The sequence below is a fragment of the Sycon ciliatum genome, chromosome 5, assembly GCF_964019385.1.
Source record: "Sycon ciliatum chromosome 5, ocSycCili1.1, whole genome shotgun sequence".
Lineage (NCBI taxonomy): Eukaryota > Metazoa > Porifera > Calcarea > Leucosolenida > Sycettidae > Sycon > Sycon ciliatum.
In genome coordinates, this window is record NC_088647.1 from 10,887,651 (window position 1) to 10,908,342 (window position 20,692).

General features: G+C 45.6%; 2 protein-coding genes across 3 annotated transcripts in view; one reads left to right on the forward strand and one right to left on the reverse strand.

Moving 5' to 3' along the window:
* The window catches only part of LOC135817581 (nuclear mitotic apparatus protein 1-like), a 17,046-nt gene extending 9,585 nt beyond the window's left edge, over positions 1-7,461 (reverse strand). Inside the window, exons 1-8 of the mRNA XM_065330795.1 lie at positions 7,286-7,461; positions 7,099-7,190; positions 5,192-5,265; positions 4,478-4,554; positions 2,672-2,849; positions 2,278-2,471; positions 1,708-1,950; positions 422-542 (exon numbers count right to left, since the gene is read on the reverse strand). Coding sequence (XP_065186867.1) covers positions 422-542; positions 1,708-1,950; positions 2,278-2,471; positions 2,672-2,849; positions 4,478-4,554; positions 5,192-5,265; positions 7,099-7,190; positions 7,286-7,321 — 1,015 coding nt within the window. The 5' untranslated portion in view covers positions 7,322-7,461. The remainder of the gene's footprint in view (positions 1-421; positions 543-1,707; positions 1,951-2,277; positions 2,472-2,671; positions 2,850-4,477; positions 4,555-5,191; positions 5,266-7,098; positions 7,191-7,285) is intronic.
* A 222-nt stretch (positions 7,462-7,683) lies between these two features.
* Positions 7,684-19,392, forward strand: LOC135817593 (neutral amino acid uniporter 4-like). 2 transcript variants are annotated; one of them, XM_065330811.1, is made up of 9 exons: positions 7,684-8,203; positions 11,777-11,867; positions 14,532-14,620; positions 14,768-14,866; positions 15,434-15,518; positions 15,689-15,952; positions 16,640-16,818; positions 17,565-17,731; positions 18,379-19,392. In XM_065330811.1, the coding sequence occupies exons 1-9, from the start codon at positions 7,980-7,982 to the stop codon at positions 18,600-18,602; spliced, it is 1,422 nt and encodes a 473-aa protein (XP_065186883.1). In that variant the 5' UTR covers positions 7,684-7,979; the 3' UTR covers positions 18,603-19,392. The 2 variants fall into 2 exon arrangements, with proteins under 2 accessions (XP_065186883.1, XP_065186884.1); XM_065330812.1 differs by lacking the exon at positions 7,684-8,203 and adding an exon at positions 8,870-8,998.
* The last annotated feature ends 1,300 nt before the right edge of the window (positions 19,393-20,692 follow it).

A 20,692-nucleotide genomic window follows, 5' to 3' on the forward strand; every position in this document is an offset into this window, starting at 1 on the left:
TGGCGGACACAGTGCAAGGAACAATACTCCTGAGTTACAACCAGATACCGGTTGGCACTCGGGGCCTTTGTCTGGCCACCATCGCATGGAGCAGTGTGGACCAGACGTACTACATCACTCTCTGTGACGCCACATGACGTTGACATGGCTCAGGGTGATTACAAGCATATACCGGTATATAGCACATGTGCTACGGACAATAGTGGCAAGTGAAATTTTGAGTAGGTGCAATGCGGTACATCAGTAACATCACTAAACATATCGCTGACATCATTTGAAGTGCTTTGTCCAGAGCGACTTGGCAAGAACTGATGTGTCACTTCATACAAGGCATTGCAACATGCTGCCATTCACGTAACCTCTGTAGCAGTAATACTAGTACATGTACAACCGACATTGTGTGTCAGGCCAGTAACCTTACCTGATTTAGTTAGGTCTTCCTGTGTCTGACTGAGCTGCATCTCCAGGTCCTCCCTTAGACTTATCTGCTCTCTCAATGCATAGGTGACTGATGACATGCGCTGATGAATGCCATCATTGGACTAAGTGACAAGTTAAAAAAAAGCACCAAACACAGCACCGTACATCAATCTGACGTGCCAGATGGATGATACAATGAGGGGGGCGCGGATGAGAGAGAGAGAGAGAGAGAGAGAGAGAGAGAGAGAGAGAGAGAGAGAGAGAGAGAGGCCAATGTACTAGTGCAGTAGAGTGCCAATTCTCCGTACCCCTCAGGCGCAGGGCCATCTCCAGGGAGCTTGGATGAGGAGCATGTTCGGATAAGGAAGCGGACACACATCCATGTAAAAAGCATATCCCTCATGTTTTCATCATTTTCTCATTCTCTTTGGCAATACTACAGGAATTAGACACTACAGCTCCTCGAAATCACCCATTGGGAAACATTTCAACCCGCTGCCATTGAACTGTGCTCCGGGTGGGAAAAACGAGCACTCGCAGTTGTCCCTTCAATACGTGCAAATATGCATTTCGGATAATCAATTATCCGGGTAGTTGATATTTGGATAATCTGATAATCTGCTCATTCTACTGAACACACAATATGTATAGATTATAGACCGGTTAGGTGGTCTATACAGGATATATAGACCGAGTAAAAGACCGAGGTCCCCCGAGGTCTTTTACGAGGTCTATATATCCTGTATAGACCAACTATGAGGTCTATAATCTATTTATCGTGTTCTCCACGCAATAGTTTCTCTTCATATACGACATATCCTTGTAATTCTAGTATTATACTATAGCCTATACTGCATTGTACTGCATTGAAAGTCAAGAGCATTGTTTAAACTAGGTTCAGCATCGGTAGCACAGTGGCTGGGTGGTAAGGAAGAGTGACTGAGATTCACAAGGTTGTGGGTTCAAATCCCATCTTGTGTATATCTGCTCTCTTCAAAAATTTCTTTTTCTAAGTTGGAGAGAAAATTTCTAAGTCCAAGAAGTTCTAAGGAGTCAAATATAAGTAGTCAAATATATCGTGTATTTGACTAAGCAGTCAAATACGCGATATATTTGACCGCTTAGGTATCAGGGAAATTAGTGGGGTCAAATACTAAGAAGGCGATAAACTGGTATATAGTGCCTAGCGCAAACCCTAAATCCACTAAGTATTTTTCAAACAAACCCTAAATCCACTAAGTATTTTTCAAACAAACCCTAAATCCACTAAGTATTTTTCAAACAAACCTCAGCCGAAGTGGTGCTGGTAGACTTGGAGCAGGCTGGAGAGGTCATCCAACGCTTAAGAGCAGGTGACGCGTTCCTCCACGCGCCTGATTGCTTTGAACTAGACACCTTTGGGGTGGAGGGGACACGTGAGCTAGGTGGTGTGAAGTGGACACTGGGTTGACTCGAACGAGAAACAAACTTCCTGCTGCTTGTAGGAGTTGGGTTGATTCTAGAATCAAGACGGGATCTTGCCAGAGTTGACTGTAATATGATTCAAAAGATGAAAGAGACAGCAGAGAAACCATTACTGAGTGAACAAACGATATTCCCATCATCTGGATAGCATATGATCAAACGTATATAACCCGCCAGGTGTGTTCAACTGCCTGCACTTCAAGAGTCATCTATCCATACAGTGGTACAGCAGCATAGCTTCACATCACATAGCATAGCTCAACACGTCTGCAACCAACCTGGGTACTACAGATCAGTAGTCACAGATCAGTATCTGATAAGATCAAATCAGTATTCTGTAGAGCGTTGATCCTAGAGAAACAAAACCAACAGTATGTTCTTTCCGTCTCCTACCTTGCAGTGGGAGACCGGTGACTGCAAGGTATCATCGATATGGGGAAGTCCCCTTGCCGGGGTACCACCGGGTGGACGCACTAACGAGTCATCGATTGTCGGTGACATTTCAGCAGCTTCGCTGTCTGTGTTGGATGGTGTGGATAATGCTGCACCATCAGGTATATCAGCAGTTGCTGCTGTGTCACTTGAACCTGCGCACAAGAACAAGAATGCATGTAGTGACAGTACAATGTACATGTAGAAGTACGACTGTGACAGTTGAACCAATGAAACATACAAAAGACCCAAACCATGTGTGACCGTCATAGCAATAAGCATACCCATACTACCCATACCCATACCCATACTACCCATATCCATACACCTAGACTAGATATGTACATGTACTTACAGACAAGACCAACATGGAATGTACCAGCAACAAGTGCCCCATCGCCAAACTGCTTCATAGTACTGTTGATGAGAAGCATCAACGAGTGCTGGTCTTCAGATGAGAGACTACGGATGTCAGCAATGAACTGCTCCACCTGTTGAGAATGAACTGCCCATGACAGAAGCAGCATCAGGACCTACATACAGGCGTACGCAAATATTCACAAAAAAGGGAAAAATGAAAACCCGAAACTGCACTGAGCAGATTTTTAGCTGAAGATGCAGGGGCGTAGCACCCGCTACGACTGGTACGACCATGGCCGTACCACTTTTCGAAAAGTGTGGTCCGTCCGGAACGTGCAAAACCGTAATAAAAAAATCAGGATCCATCCAAATGCATATGCGCACATATGACCTTTTTCTAGACTCGTACTCGTAGATCTGTTATGCATCTGCAGTCGTACTGAGTACTGTATACATGTACTCGACTTGATCAATTGACTGCACAGTCAGTGTGCCAGAAGTTCCCAGAACGCAGAATGTTGTGTCTTTTTTACAAAATTTTCCCGGGGGAGGTCCCCTGGACCCGCCTCCAACAGGGCCTTCGGCCGCGCCCACCTTCGGTCGTACCACTTCCAAAACCCCTCCTACGCCCTGAGATGGGTATGCATGCATGCACACAACACAGAGACTAAGCTGCCAAGGTCTGGCAAAGAGCGCTCCTTCTCTCACCGCTATCATCAGTTTGCAAATGGCGCCTAGTCGATGCATGGTCAGTCAGTGCATGGCCGGTGATATCCACATACTGTAAAACATGTAATTTTAGGTGCATCAAAATTTCGGTGCCAGGGACCTGCCAGGTTTCAGGTGTACTGTAGAATTAGGTGACCAGCATTCCCTTCACATACAATGCATACTCTGGTGCCTATTAGGTGTAATCTAAATTTAGGTGCTGGTTTTCACTACCGAAATCACCGAAATTAAAGTTACACCGAAAATATCGTGTTTTACAGTAGCTGGCTGCTACATCAGCACCAGGAACTAACTGATGTACCAGCCACGCTATGTGTATATTACCAGCCATGCTATATGGATATCACCAGCCATGCTATATGGATAACACCAGCCATGCTATATGGATATCACCAGCCATGCTATGGGCATACCACAAGCCATGCTATGGGCATGTCACCAGCCATGGCCTGTGGAAATCATGTATACCATGATGGAAGCTACACCCACAAAATTGGCTGACCTGCTATAAATTCCTACAGGAGTGTATGGAAACCCCTCATGAAACCGATTTCACCAATTTGTAACATACATGTAGATCGTACACTTGTGTTCTAGCCAGAAACCATAAACATTATAGGATATGCTGATGACAGCTTGAAAGATAGCAACTGCTCAAGTGGGTGCAGATATTCATACTGCGGGAGAGAGAGAGAGAGAGAGAGAGAGAGAGAGAGAGAGAGAGAGAGAGAGAGAGAGAGAGAGAGAGAGAGAGAGAGGAGAGGAGAGAGAGGTGGGGGTGGGAGTGCAATTCATTAGTAGCTGTAATCGAAGCTGAGGGACTGCTTCCTACTTCAGTAGTAGACTGCCGTTGGTATCCCTAAAATGACAAATAGCCAGGTGCCAAAGCTCATATTAGAACGACAATCGTGGAAGTCAATAAACTTAGTAATCACACTTCCGCTATTACTGTTGATGCAATAGTATAACTCCATCACAGCTTGTAATGGAAGTTCCTCACTTTTGGCTATGTACTTTTACCCGCTGATATAGCATCACATCAAAAGGTTCTACTGATCTTCCCGTACTGTACCTTGCCAATAGCCAGTTCTGATCTCTGGAATATGTCCTGGACAGAGACAAGCTGGTTGCCAGGTATTTGGTAGTACTCTGTGCATAGCACACACACACACACACACACACACACACACACACACACACACACACACACACACACACACACACACACACACACACACACACACACACACACACACACACACACACACACACACACACACACACACACACACACACACACACACACACACACACACACACACACACACACACACACACACACACACACACACACACACACACACACACACACACACACACACACACACACACACACACACACACACACACACACACACACACACACACACACACACACACACACACACACACACACACACACACACACACACACACACACACACACACACACACACACACACACACAATGATGCAAACGTGGTCTGATTTCAGATTTCAAAAAGGAAACATTGTGCCTCTGTGCACGGTACAAAAACAATTCTGATCCGAACATGCCATGGTACAGCAAAGACACAAACATGGCACGGCACAACAACAATTAAAACATGGCCAAAGCAAGTAATCTATGCTTGGTGGACACGACTGCAATGACATGAAGTACGTCAATGAGTTCTGAGACAGAGCCTCAGTACCTGAGTTCTGTGGATATGTAACCTATGTTCCATAAGTATAAACAACGACGTACCAGCAAGGCCGGTAGAAACATACTCCAGGCATTCCTCCTCATCGTGTGGGCATGCATCCGCTCCAGCTCCAAAGCTAAAAAAAAAGAAAAGAAAAAGAAGACAAAAGCACAATGCATGTAGAATACTGTAACCCGCACAAACAGAACATAACTATATGTACATGTATGCACAACGAGTATGAAGCACCGGCAAGGTATGACAAAGTAAGCAATCTTTTCATGATTGTGACCACAGGCAAATCTCACATCACAAAACCAACAATTTGAGCATTGAACAAGCCCAGAGCTTGTTTGCCATTTTCATTCGCACACATACAGCTTGTGCACTGTAGTCATGCTCTGCACACATACAGCTTGTGCACTGTTAGTCTGTAGCCATGCTCTGTGCCACAGTGGCTAGCAGGTGTTCTGGCATCTAGGCAGATAACACAGACGAGGGGAATGTGAGCAAGGTGCAGTGAGTTTTTGGGCTGGCTGTTCCCTTAGCCCTTGGGGCCGGGCCAATGTATGCATGCTCTCATGTGGCAGCAATGGCCTGCACCACGTGTGGGTGGGGTCAGCAAATCATGGCCGCGATTGCAGTCTCATTATGCACAGGGACGCTAGATAGAAACAAAAAATTCAGGCTACAAAAAGCAGAAATTTTCGGTGGTGTAATTTTTCGGCATTCTCTAAAATCGACGATTCGGTGGACGGAAATTTTCGGTAAACCCGTTTTCCAGGTAAGCGTACTAGTACCAAAATTTTCGGTGCGTTTTATTTTAAAAACTCAGATGGTGAGCCAAGGAAAAGATTTGTAACCTGGGAAATTGTGGGCACACTTCTTTGTGCTAGATTGTGCACGTCTGACTGTTCAAAATCTGGTTTAGTTGGTGGACTCGATCGCATAACTTGTGCCCACAATTTCCCATGTTACAAACGTTAATTTTAGGTAAAAATTGTTGGCACCGAAGTTACCAAAAATACACCAATGAAAATTTCTGCTTTTACAGTAGGCTCGATTTTGATAGACTGACGAAAAAACTTGATCTCAGCGGGCTCTCTACAAGAATATTGGAGTACCTTGTGAATCCCCAGGGATTACGATCAACAGACGGAGTACAGTCAACTTCGCTTATAACGACACTCGGCGGGGCATCAAAAAGGTGTCCTTATTCGCGAAGTGTCGTTATACCCGAAGTCTCATTGTATGTATTCCAGTTGGATGGGACTTTGCTCTGGGCATGGAAATTCTGTCGTTATTCGCGAATTGTCGTTATATCCGCAGCCGTTATTAGCGAAGTTGACTGTACTTTGACAATCAAAGGAGGAGCTTCCACACACACACACACACACTCACACACGCACGCACACACACACACACACACACACACACACACACACACACACACACACACACACACACACAAGATGGAGACTACACGTGATGTGGAGAGAGAGTTAAAAAGTGCTTTGCTGTAAACTACAATTTATTGCGATCGATTCGGCCAGTCACTCTGAGCTCCGCTGATGAGAGCCAACAAGGTCGAAACAGCATGATGTCAGGAGGTTGAGAAGGGAGAGTTGACAGAGCCGACTACAACTAACTGCTGTTATCACCACAGGCAGCACAATTGCAGTTTACTATTGACAAATAATAAATCAGTGTGTCACACTGTATGTGTCAAGTGAAACATCAACAGATATGTTGAGCTTCTTTTTTCGTAGTTTTCTTGATCCTAAACCCCACAGTTACGGTTGGTAGAGACATGTACCGGAGCACACTTCACGTCTACATGCACGTTGTACGCAGTCGTATCTGGTAGAACGAAATCAAGCAATTACATACCATAGTCATTGTACAGCACACGTGCATGTATGAGTTGAATTCGCAACTATTCCCAATCAGGGTCGCAACTATGGCTTACATCTTCTCTGTGATCAGTCCAAGCAGCCTTCCTGGAAAAATCTGGGTATCCGTCAATGAAGTGATGACATTGTCGGGAATAAAAGTGTTCACCTAAGCCACGACATCAAATCCAAGTAGAGTTCAAAGAAAACAGAACAACTTTACAAACTGAAAATATGTAGGAAGGTGCAGTCTTGCAAACCTACCCATGAAACTAAAGCATTTTGTAGGCTGTCGTCCATGTCTGCTGAGGCGACAGGTGCATGCAGCTGAAGAACAAGAGTTGCTCAGCTCCTTCTGAGGAACCTCGCCCTATGAATGCAAATCACTTTCTTCAACAGCATTTTCTGCTGAACCGAGCTCTCAAAAGGCGAACACCTTCCACTGCAATCAACCAATCCTTCCAAAATTCAAACTTCCCGGTAGTACACGCGGTTGGCTGTTTCCCTGGATACCGGGCGTGTGTGTGCAAGCTGTGCTCGCTGTGCACTTGTCCGGCCGCGCGGGAGGCCCGCGACTGCCTTGGCCCGGCACTGCACTGTACGAGCGTACTGATCGATGTTCACAGTTCAGGGGCCGGGGAAGCACCAATATCTACAACAGTTACTGCTGTGTTGAGGCAGTGGTGAAATGAAAGCTGTCTGTCTGCATGCCGGTATCTGTATGGACGTGAGAATGTCATTTTTGTTTCTGTCAAAGTGATCAGAAGATTTTAGCAGTTTTGACCGCCAGCTTCTTCTCTATGAACTAATAATTATTACCAGCAACAGGCGATTTTATCTTGGAAATTGGAAGAACAATAATTTGATGTTGAAGTCGAGATCTAACTCCCTGCTCCTGGGCATTTTGATGAAATTTCAGTGAGCATAATAATATTATCGAACTATTCCTTCTGGCAGCATGGCGTGGACTGGCTGTAAATCTTATCTGGAGGATACCCTACAAAGGTCCGATTCCCCAGAGCGTGGTTCAGTTTCAGAACATGAAGTGGCTGGTAGCACGAATGAAAGCACACGCCTCACCGGAGGCAGAGTGCAGGCATCACAAGACGGACAAATGAGTTGTCTTGCCCGTGATGGGTCAGAAAGCATCAGCACAGATCAGGGACGCGCTGATGGGACGAGGTGAGCTCTTGTCTTAAGTTTTAGACTAACCGGATGTGATCCGCAACACATCTAGCACTAGTAGTAGTAATGCTAGTACTGTAGCTGCAGCGAACATGTCATGAGCTGGGTGAATCGCGTTCAAATAATTATGGGTTTTATATAGTTGTTAGTGAAGCCAGTACACAGCGCCCGTACACTACAAGTACAACAATTATGAAATCATTGTACGTCGTGTTATGTATATGTACGATGTACATCTGTATGATTGTACAGTACCGTGTACAAGAACTTCTTGGTGCAGTATGGATTCGTAATAGTGTGGCATCCCAGGCATACGGTAGCATGTGCAGCCTCTGGCTGTGGCGCAAGTATGTGTCAGAAAGGTCCAGGCTCAAGCTGTACAGCTCGCTTGTGCTGCCTGTCCTCCTTTACAACTGAGACATGGGGAGTGCCCCAGGCAGTCTTTCAGCGACTGGACTGTTTTCACCGCCGACAGCTCAGAAACCTGATGGGAGTGCGATATCCAGACAGAATTACAAATGATGATCTGTATTCCAGATGTGGCTCACAGCCACTGTCGGAGCTTGTTGCCAAGCGATGCCGTAGCCTCACTGGCCATGTGCTGAGGATGAGTGAGCAGTCACCCCCTTGCCTTGCGATGTCCTGCTATTTTCAAGTGGGGTCACGTTGACGAAGGGGTCGTCCCGCAGCTCCTCTCCCTACCATCATCATGAAGGACCTGGCAGGGCACGACATCCATTTGAAGAATGCCAGCGACCTAGAAGGAGATCAGGGACGCGCTGATGGGACGAGGTGAGCGCTTGTCTTTTAGACTAACCGGATGTGATCCGCAACACATCTAGCACTAGTAGTAGTAATGCTAGTAATAATACTGTAGCTGTAGCGAACATGTCATGAGCTGGGTGAATCGCGTTCAAATAATTATGGGTTTTATATAGTTGTTAGTGAGGCCAGTACACAGCGCCCGTACACTACAAGTACAACAATTATGAAATCATTGTACGTCGTGTTATGTATATGTACGATGTACATCTGTATGATTGTACAGTACCGTGTACAAGAACTTCTTGGTGCATTATGGATTCGTAATAGTGTGGCATCCCAGGCATACGGTAGCATGTGCAGCCTCTGGCTGTGGCGCAAGTATGTGTCAGAAAGGTCCAGGCTCAAGCTGTACAGCTCGCTTGTGCTGCCTGTCCTCCTTTACAACTGTGAGACATGGGGAGTGCCCCAGGCAGTCTTTCAGCGACTGGACTGTTTTCACCGCCGACAGCTCAGAAACCTGATGGGAGTGCGATATCCAGACAGAATTACAAATGATGATCTGTATTCCAGATGTGGCTTGCAGCCACTGTCGGAGCTTGTTGCCAAGCGATGCCGTAGCCTCACTGGCCATGTGCTGAGGATGAGTGAGCAGTCACCCCTTGCCTTACGATGTCCTGCTATTTTCAAGCGGGGTCACGTGGACGAAGGGGTCGTCCCGCAGCTACTCTCCCTACCACCATCATGAAGGACCTGGCAGGGCACGACATCCCTTTGAAGAATGCCAGCGACCTAGAAGGAGAACGAGCATTTGCTGCAGACAAGTCGAAATGGAGATCAGACATTGTTTATGGATGAGTCTTTGTTGACTGGAGACATAAGCGGACTTGGCTTAATTTCAGTGTATTCTCATGCATTGTTCTTTGGCCTTTGTACGCGTGCTGTGGTATTATTATTATTAATAGTGAGGTCTGCTCTATGTGATGGGAACGCAATGCGAAGCTTTGAGTTCTCGTGTGTTTTGGCTTCAAGTATTAGTATTGAAAAGAACTGCAGTTATCTGACAGGCTGCTGCCATATTTGAGTGATCTGTACGCATTTGCTTAGCGTGTGCCACAACTAAGCGCCCCGCGCCGGGGGTGCAACTCCAGCCCATATGAGTTGCAACTATATGTGCAACTCCAGCCCATATGAGTTGCAACTATATGTGCAACTCCAGCCCACCTCCATCCGGGATCTCGGGCTTGTACTCAAATCAACTAAAATCTCTTTGTGCGTTTACTTGTCAAGCGGGCTGGCCCGGCGGGCTGAGATCCCGACCCGAAGCACCCGGGATCCCGACTAGGCGGGCCAGAAAACGCACATATGGACGGACTAGCCCAGGCCAGCATGCATATGAGTTGTATTATAATAATGATTAATGGTGGCAACAAGGCATCCTTTCTGCATAACATGTACTCTTAGGCCTCGGTCACACTACGTCAAAAATGCTGCGTTGGCGTCAGAATCATGAGTTTTTCCATGCCAACTGACGAAAACGCGGAAAATTTGAGCGTCAGACGCAGCACCGTCTGACGCAAGCAAATCGGCTGCGTTGCCGCTGCCGCTGCAAGCACTTGCCTGAGAAAACAGTGACTTTTGAAGAAAAAATAGCGTGCTGTACCGTACTCTATCGTAGCAACTTGCTTCTCCCCAGTGGTTTTGTGAAGTGCGTCAGGCCGCGACGGCAAAAGCAAAAAAAATGCAATGTGAATCCACGTCAGCGTCAAGTGCTTGAGTTTGACGCTGCGTCCAGTTTCAAATTTGATGTACTGTGACCAAGGCCTTACCTTTTAGTACTGTTTTGAAGGGGATTCCCGATATTTTCTCTAATATCCATGATATTGAATGCATACTTTTATATTTCATTCTCAGAGAATACATGTACAACAAAGCATGATGCACTACGGTCCATGTAGCAGTAGAGTAGTGTTTACCTTCTAGTTCAGAGTGGGAACATGCTTATCAGTGAAGAAACCGGCTGTGGACTTGTGTATGGAAAAACGATTTACCGAGAGTCCATAAACAGCTTATGGCCTGTGGCTTGGTAGACTCTTGGTAGCAATGTTTACAGCTAAGGTGTAGACGGTTTTAGAGAAGTAAGAAAGCAGGCAACTGATATTGGAGGTCGATAACTTGAAATGAAACTAAAACAACTTCTTCAGAAAGAGAACTAAGCGCTTCAGCCCGGGTGCAGCACACCAGTGTGTTCATAGCATATAAACCCCCAACGGGCTGGTGACCAGCCAAGCCGGGCACATGTAAACACACTCTTGGCGGGCTGGCCTGCTCACTCCAGCCCGGGCTAGAGTTGCACATATAATTTTCACCTCCGTGTAGAAATATGGACCCTAAACACGCAAAGCGGTAGAATCTAGCCCAGACCCCCATTCTTTACTTGATTTCTCTACATTTCACGTAAAGCAGAACCTTTCAACTGCATGTACCTGTATTTACACTGTTTAGTACAACAAAGAGTTTGTGCCCTCGATACTCTGTCAAAAGCCAGGTTCAACGACAGCTACAACCAACAGTGATAAGCACTAACTCACGTCTGGTAAACACCTGCTGCTGTTGCTGCTGTTGCTGTCGTGTTGGTACTGGATACCACACACTGTATGGAGTGTGCGAGTGCATGTAGATAAATTAAACATTAAGTGTGTATGGTCGATATGATCTTTGTTTTCGAATTGCACTATAACTATGTTATAGTATTGCCAGTACTGAGGTTTGATGTTTTTAATGTACTATACTCATGTGCCTTTGCAGTGCGAGAGAAGCCTTCTTTCATGTTCTGAAAGGCAACGTTGGTACAGGATTGCTGGGATTACCTAGTGCTTTTGCATTCGCCGGTCTACCGGTAAGACATTCTATCCACCGTTGTTATTGCATTGAATTGATGCCCAGCATATGTACACGCATACACTCTTTAACATAGCAAAACCCTTCGTTCTCTATTCATCTATGAAAGTGTATACCGGTATTTGAAATGGTAATATTATCATTGTGACTACTCGCATACCGGGATCGAGTTTGACGTTCAGCTTGCCCTGCAACTGCTCGATACTGTTGTAGGTGCAGCACTATCTCGTTTATGTAGGATCTCACGCGAACGGCCCCAATCTCTTATCTCTTTGTCTGTCAACAGTTAATCCTACTTGTATATATATATATATACCCAATGCTGTAGACAGCAAGCTGTTTCGGCCATAAAGGCCTCATCAGTACAGCTACGAGCTAAATAGGCCGAGTTACCAGCCATGGTGCAAAGGAGGCACCACAGACATTAAGGTAGCTCGTCGCTCTAGCGCCAGAGTGCTCAAACTACAAAAAGTAGCGGGCATTGCGCGATGCAGCAGCACTAGAGCAGCCTACTGAGAGTGCTCAACAAGGCGAAAGCCGAGGAGCGTGATACCCAATGCTGTAGACAGCAAGCTGTTTTGGCCATAAAGGCCTCATCAGTACAGCTACGAGCTAAATAGGCCGAGTTACCAGCCATGGTGCAAAGGAGGCACCACAGACATTAAGGTAGCTCGTCGCTCTAGCGCCAGAGTGCTCAAACTACAAAAAGTAGCGGGCATTGCGCGATGCAGCAGCACTAGAGCAGCCTACTGAGAGTGCTCAACAAGGCGAAAGCCGAGGAGCGTGATACCCAATGCTGTAGACAGCAAGCTGTTTTGGCCATAAAGGCCTCATCAGTACAGCTACGAGCTAAATAGGCCGAGTTACCAGCCATGGTGCAAAGGAGGCACCACAGACATTAAGGTAGCTCGTCGCTCTAGCGCCAGAGTGCTCAAACTACAAAAAGTAGCGGGCATTGCGCGATGCAGCAGCACTAGAGCAGATATATATATATAGGATTAGACTTCAAGACGCATTTGCAGCCTCGAAAATGGTCGAAGTGGAAGCAAAGTTATTAAAGATGCATTTCGATCTTTTCCACAATGCATCTCTTTCTCTAAAATGAATGAATAGAGGTTACGCAATGGCTAAGACCCCCAGGAAAGGTCTCTGTGTGCAATCATTGCTGATGAATTGCAATTACAAGTGGTAGAAATAGACTAGAAGTGGAATAGATGAATATTAGCACCATCCAGACTTCCTAGTATTGAAGTCATGTTGTAAAGTGCTCGCAGATCAATACGAACTAAAGACGCTACAGGTATGGGGCATTTGCTTTATCAGTTGTGTTAAAGTATGTACACATATTAATAGTGGAATACTCTTTTGGTACTAGCCTGGGAGGTGCTTCTTCTTTAGCCATATATGCATGGAATTTTTTGTTAGCTCCATATGGGCCATATCTAGGCTTGGATATGTCAACTTATAGGGGATTCACACACACGGGTAAACCTGAGGTCACGGGACAAGGTAAAAGTTCAGACCTTCGGTCAAAGGAGTGGGGCCGTTCACACCCGTGATCAGTTTTCCCTTGGCCGCACGTTTGGCCATGGCCTTGTGGCGGGGCAACTAAAAAAATAATCTGTACTGCATTTTTGTAGTACATTCTGTACTGTATCTTGTGTTCGCCATGCACGATTTTCCGATGGGCACTGTCTGAAAATGCAAGTTGCGATGCACTCGTACAACTAAGGTTCAGAGTTCTCGCCAAAGACAAGATCTACGCATGCGCGTCTTATAGCCATGGGATTTTTCCCTTGACAAACGCCCTGAGGCCCACGGCCACGGCTTTGCCAATTTTTTCCCGAGAGGTTCTTCCTTTCCCCCAGTACCATAGTTTCCATAACAACTTTCCCATAACCGTGGTTTTACCCGTGTGTGTGAATCCCCTATAAGGTTTTCATTGGCAGGGGAAACTGGGAAGCACAACACAATTTTTGAAGAGGCCGAATTCTATATACAGTATAGGATTTTGAAAAATCTGGACAGCTTGGCACGAGAGAGCCTGTTACAGAAAAAGTATAGCCCTTGTGCTGGTGAAAGTTGGCAGACATCATCTCTGATAAACACGGAATGCAGACTCCAACAGGTTTTTGAAGAAAGCACTTTACTTTGTAAGGTATGATCTACTCTTTCCCAAAAATTCGAAAAAATCCTATATATAGGATTTGACAGACAAAGAGATACTTCCTGGTGAAGGAGATACTAGTATGCACTAGCCTGGAACCTGAACGTTGACTACGATGAGAAATCAGTCGGCCTAGCGCTTTTTCAGGGACAGCTTTTGTTCATGCTCAGGGGTACGAGTACTGTATAAAACAGTTTTGCCGTTCTTTGCTTAGGTTGTTGAATAATTGCCTGGTAAATTCGATACTAAATTGGTATGCACCTTCTAACTGCCTTAAAAAATATAAGTAGCAATGGTGATCAAGTCTTGGCAGGCACTGGGCTACCTATTTATTAATTTTAAAGAACATTTAGTGTGTGTGGTCTGAAGTGTACAAGTATGTGTGAGTTTTAAATTTTGGTTGAATATGCAGTAGACAAGCTCAGGTGTTCGATCCGAATGTGGCCTAATTTGCGTATGTTTTCTTGCTGCGTCGTGGTGCTTTTATTTGCTCAGATGGGCTTCATTGGCATGGTTCTTATCTGTATCCTTGCTGTGCACTGCATGTTCTTGTTGGTGCGTTGTGCTACACGTCTGAGAGAATCGTAAGTTTGCACTTTACAGGTGTATCCCATGCTACTTGTCCATGTCCATGATTGCCAAGTCGGTCTATTGAACGGTTGAACAATAGCTGAATAATTCTCTTGTTTTAGTTCACTTTTTGGGTGGTCTCCTTTGTGTATGTGTTGTAGACGAAAGCAGAATGACACGGATTTGCACTACGCCAAGGTTGCCGAGCTTGCTTTCCAGCACCTCCCAGCTCCTATCTGTCACTACAGTCGTGTTGGCAAGTAAGAGTGTATCTGCTGTACACACTGTACCTGACTTGATCGGTTTGATCACATGTCAGTACAGTACTGTTGGTCGCTGAAGAACGGGGGGGGGGGGGGGCAGCCTCGTAACCTAGATTGCTCTTATTTTCGTGTACAGCTGTACTACAGTCTATGCACAGTTGAGTCACTGTGTATGCATTTGTATGCTGTGCTTGGCCAAATTCTAGCCTGGTCGTTCTTGGGCGCCCGACAGTACTGTAACCGTTTGACTCCTGGAAGTCGATGGGCTATATGATTCTCTTTTACTTGCTTTGATTTTTTCTTAGGTCGCATTCAGGCGGGCACGAAAAGTTACACACTTGGACAAGTTTCCTTAGTTTCATGTTTCACTTGTTCCCTTTGGGGAAACCTTTCCCAGCGCAGTCTCTCCTGCTGGAAAAGGATTTCTGGATAGAAAAGGATGGTTTCTTGTACATGCTCAGTGGCGAACGTTTGTTTCTTGTGTCACACAGTACCAGACGTTCCTGAAAGTGTGTATGCGCGTGTGTACGTGCATGTGTGTGTTTGTGTGTTGCTTGTTGTTAGGTTCGTTGTCAACATGTTCATAATCATGACCCAGTTTGGACTATGCTGTGTATACGTGCTGTTCGTAGCTGCCAATGTACAACAGGTATGTTAGTCAAGGGATACTTGTCTGATCTCTGCTATCATCTTCTTGTGTAGCATGGCTATGAGGTGAGTGCCTTGCTCTGTCCTGTATATACATGAATGGCTCATGAGTACTTGTACATCTACATATTCTTATGTTTGTTTGTGTGTGGATGTTTTGTGTTTGCTCAGGTCTTGGCTGCATGCGGCTTCAATGCCTCGAAACATATGATCGTACTTTTCTCCCTGATCTTGTTCATACCTGGCTCATTCCTGCGCTCACTCAAGCATTTAGCCCCTCTGTCGGGTGTCGCTACCATTGTTCAAGTTATCTCCATCTTCATCATCTTCTTCTACTTGGTCACACATACTAATATCTCGGAAGTGAATCTTAGTCCAACAAAGCCGGCTTTATTCTTTGGTGTTGCGGTCTTCTCAATGGAAGGTATATGTCTGGTAAGTACACTACATCCAATAAATACCTACAGTACTGCCGGGCGCTGAAGAACGGAGCGCCGGAGAACGACCAGGCTAGAATTTCTCCAAATACAGCATACCAATGTGTACACGTAACCGTTCTTCGGCGACCGACAGTACTGTACTGCTGTGGTGTGTGTTGTTGAGCCATGCAGTATACTGTAGGACATGCAGCCATGTACTACCATCTCAGCTTTGTATATGTACATGCCAACGCCTGAGTGATGACAGTGCACATACAATGGTCTTTTTGCAATGTAAGCCCAGGTGCTATGCCCTCTCACCTCCTTACACACAGATGCAATCACTGATACTGCTCGGCAGTGTTGTAACAGTTAGTATGTTGATCTTGTAAAGTTTTCTCTGTGCTATATCTATGTTTCTGGCTGGCAATCACCTTCTGTGTTCTGCTAGCTGGCTTAGTGCTGCCATGTTGTAATGCATGTGACTTACATGTAGACATTAGTGTCCTGGACTCCTGGCTGTGTGCTAATGTTTGTGATTTACCTGTGCAACTGCTGACAGTAGCTGCTACTGCCAATGACTCTGAATGAGTAGTTCAGTAGCTATGTCTAGTGCGTAGTGGCAGCAGCAGCAGCAACCCATGTAAACAAGGGCAACTCGTCATGTTGTTCTTGGTTCATGTGCGCTTGTTCTGTTCTTTAGGTGTTGCCTTTGGAGAATGACATGCGTGATCGCAAGCAGTTCCCCGCATCTCTGGGCGGTGGCATGCTACTGACGTGTGTGCTCTACTTGGCTATGGGCACGCTGGGTGCTATTGCCTTCCGTCAGCCCAAGGGCAGCATCACATTGGATCTGCCTTCTGATGGCGTTCCTGAAAACATGTATGTCTTCACCATACCAGCTGAATATAACTGAACTGGTACATGTGTGTCTTCAGTCACTCTTCACCAGAGAGTAGGAAAATACTATTTTTTCCCTAACTTGACAAGTCGGGCCACAACATCGCCTCGGTGGCCTTTATGGGAGCATTCTTTTTCGAAACTTCACTCAAACACTCCCAATACGGTCTCTTCACTGCGAATCATAATCTATTATGCTTTACCAAAATTTCGATCTTGGCCCATCATCGGGGTGAAGCTTTCTTTTTTTCGCAGCGAAGAGACCGTATTTGGAGTGGGGTTTCATAAATGTGTAATCGGCTGCCCTGGAGTTTGCAGACAATAAGGAAAGTACATTCTTTCCTATGCAAACAACTACAATCTGGAGTAGGATACATATAGTTTGTCCCAAGAGCGGGTGGGAGCTATATAGCGGGTGGGAGCTATACCATATTTTCCATGTTCCACTATTGCCTTGTCACACAAAATGCAACGTACGGGCGAAGCGAGTACCGGGAACGATTGATTTGTGGCCGCATTTCTGTTGTGTGATCTGAAAGACACGAAATCGAAAAAAAGAGTAGGGTGGTGTGTTATCACCTATCATAGTAGGGGGGGGGGGGGGAGAGCGCTGCACCACCACCCCCTTGTCTAGAACCCTGGTGTGTGTGTGTGTTTGTGTGGTGAAGCAGCACTGACCAACACATGTGCCTGTTTTCTGTGTGTCATATTCTATTCTCTGTCTACAGACCCTACATATACGTTCGTCTGTTCTACGCTTTCAGCATATTTGCCACCTACTTTGTACAGCTATACGTACCACTGGCTATAGTGCACCGTAAAATTATCAAGTACAGTGGACGTCTTGAGCGCTTTGCTCCCTACTTTGTACGCGTTGTATTCGTTGGCATCACCGGTACGTACCGTATGTCAGCGCCTTTAAAGCCATGGCCTTATATTCGAAACGCCGCTGCTTTCCTAGATATTTTAGATGTGAAATGACTCACCCACTACGCCATGCCATAAAAGTCAAAGTCCACACAGAAATTTCAATCTAAATCCACTTGTTCACCCTTCCTGCTGGGCTGTAAGTCTGTTAGCATAGTACTTATTCCTTCATTTTTACAAAACGTACTTCAAATGTTATTTCATTTATGAAGCCCATGGCTTTATAACTGAGACTGGCTTTATAATCGAATATACCGCCATGGCTTTAAAGGTGCGGACATACGGTATCTACTATTTTAGCATCTAGCGGAATACATTCTAGTTGCTTTTAACTTAGAAGTCAAACATGTTTCTCGAAATTGTCTCTCTGTTTGTTTGCTCCGTGTTATCACACTGTTGTTGGGTTTCTTGGTGGTGTGCTTCTGTCACTTCTGTGTACTGTCAAACGGCAGCGTTTGTTTCCTAGTAGTGTATATCTTTGTCCTTCAGCTTTGCCTCTGGTGTCGTCTGTTGTCACTGCTATTAGTCGTATTCCTTACTCCTGGTTCTGCTGTTGCTGCTTTTGTTGTTGTTGTTGTTGTTGTTGTTGTTGTTGTTGTTGTCCGATGAGTACAGCTGTGATTGCAATAGTCGTACCAAGACTAGACTTGGCCATCTCCCTGGTTGGCTCCTTCTCGAGCAGTGCATTGGCTCTGATCTTTCCCCCGATTCTGGAGCTCATCATCTTCTGGAATGAAAGGACACCATTCATGCTTGTCAAAGATATATTCATCACAGCCTTCGGTTTGTTGGGCATGATTGTCGGCACAGTGAACACGCTGCGTGAAATGGCTGCTTAGTTGCATTTGGCTAGCTCTCGCCTTTACATTTAGTTTGGATAGCTTGCCTTCTACATATTATACTTATTTTGTGTCAATTCACTCCACCAGCAGCAGTATCAAGGTCTCCAGCTTACACATTCCTTGATCGTTGTATGACCTTTTTCGACTGATTGTCACAGTCTCTGTACGAGGAATTGTGCACCAATACCCAGATGATGCGCTGTCATCAGATGTAGAATTTTTAGAATTTGCACATTGCTGCCTTCAGTATTCCCTCCTAGCCTTTTTACAGGATATGACGTATCCCGCGCAGCAAACATGGGAATATAGACCCCCACCTGATCTTTGTCTGACATGACTATGGTAGCCAGTTGTATCTATAGCTTCTATACCGTCGTTACAAATCAAAGTGAAATGGTGTCAACTGATTTTATCCGGACTTATTTACAGTTCATATTGAGTTATCTGTCAAAATCCTCTACACAACTTCTCTCTTCGTCTTTACTTAGCTCATATCCTCTGAGTTGAAGCTTTTTTCTTCAAGTCACTCTTCTATCCTCAATAGTCGACTAAATGCCCTAATCTACAACCCTGACTCATGTGCAGGGAGTAGTACCGTAAAGTACCGTTGGTCCGTCCCGCTCTAATTCCTGCCCGCTGTAGAATTTATGCCTGTGAAGCGACGTAGGCGTATACAACTAATTATCACTCCCTTAGTATTGACTCCCATAGATTTTTGCCATGCCTAAGCAGTCAAATATTCCTGCATATTTCACTCCTTAGGGCTATATTGACCGCTTATATTTGACTCCTTTTTAGCGATTGAACACAGGCTTTGGCTAGTCGTGATAAATCTATTATCGACTTCGTACTTGGTCAGTATAGGAAATAAAAGACCTCGGCTTCGCCTCGATCTTTTACTCGGCTTTTATTTCCTATATTGACCTCGTACTCAGTCAATAATTAGATACATACGATGTTGAACCGACGCATGTACTGCTGTACACAATACGTGCAAGTGCAGGATGAAAACGTGCACAATCCACCATTCCAGGTCTGATCTTCTGCTTTGTTGCACATCGTACTGCACTTGAACGACTTGGTCTAATTCTCGCCCCCTGCCGAACACTAGCTGGGAAGCGACATGGCGTGGTGGGAGTTGGGGGCGGATCAACGGTACTTTACGGTATTATTTTACTACTCCCTGCTCATGACCGGTATCAGTGTTTGTACCTGTAGTACATGAGGCATGAACTATTTGCAACGCCATGCAAAGTCATCTTTCACGGTGCTTTGCACAGTGCTAAATTATTCACTTGTGTGTGTGTGCGTGCGTGTGTGTGTGTGTGTGTGTGTGTGTGTGTGTGTGTGTGTGTGTGTGTGTGTGTGTGTGTGTGTGTGACCAAAAAGAAGGGATTCACTGGCCAGAAAAAGCCCCTTCATAGCTGTGTGGTGTAAACCAGGCTGAATAGTGGCAGTCAATTCTTCAGCCTTGCAAGCTGTTGAATGGTGCAATCCCAGCACAAGCTACTATGGCTTCTGCTGTAGCATCGCTATCATCGCCTCTGGCGATGGGCGTCAAATGGTCCAAATGGTGTGTGTGTGTGTGTGTGTGTGTGTGTGTGTGTGTGTGTGTGTGTGTGTGTGTGTGTCCCATATAGTGCAGCGGTTTCCAATCAAGTGGTTGCAGGTTCCGTTCCCAACGATTATGGTCACACATGTCTTTCTTTTCTTTCTCAGACTCCTCCTGACTTTTCTTTCATTCTCCAGGGTGGCTACCAACAGCCAGTGCACGTGGTGTGATGTGTGTGCGGAAAAAATGAAAAAGACCAAAAAGTAGGGATTCAACGGCCAGAAAAGCCACTTCATAGCTGTGTGGTGTAGACCAGGCTGAATAGTGGCGGTCAATTAATTCTTCAGCCTTGAAAGCTGTTGAATGGTGCAATCCCAGCACAAGTTGCTATGGATTCTGCTGTAGCATCGTTATCATCGCCTCTGGCGATGGGCGTCAAATGGTCAATGGTGTGTGTGCCACGCAAGCGGTGGTGTGGCATCACCGTTGATCTCCGCTCCATCAGCCCCTCCTCCCAGCACCTTCTGACTGCTGG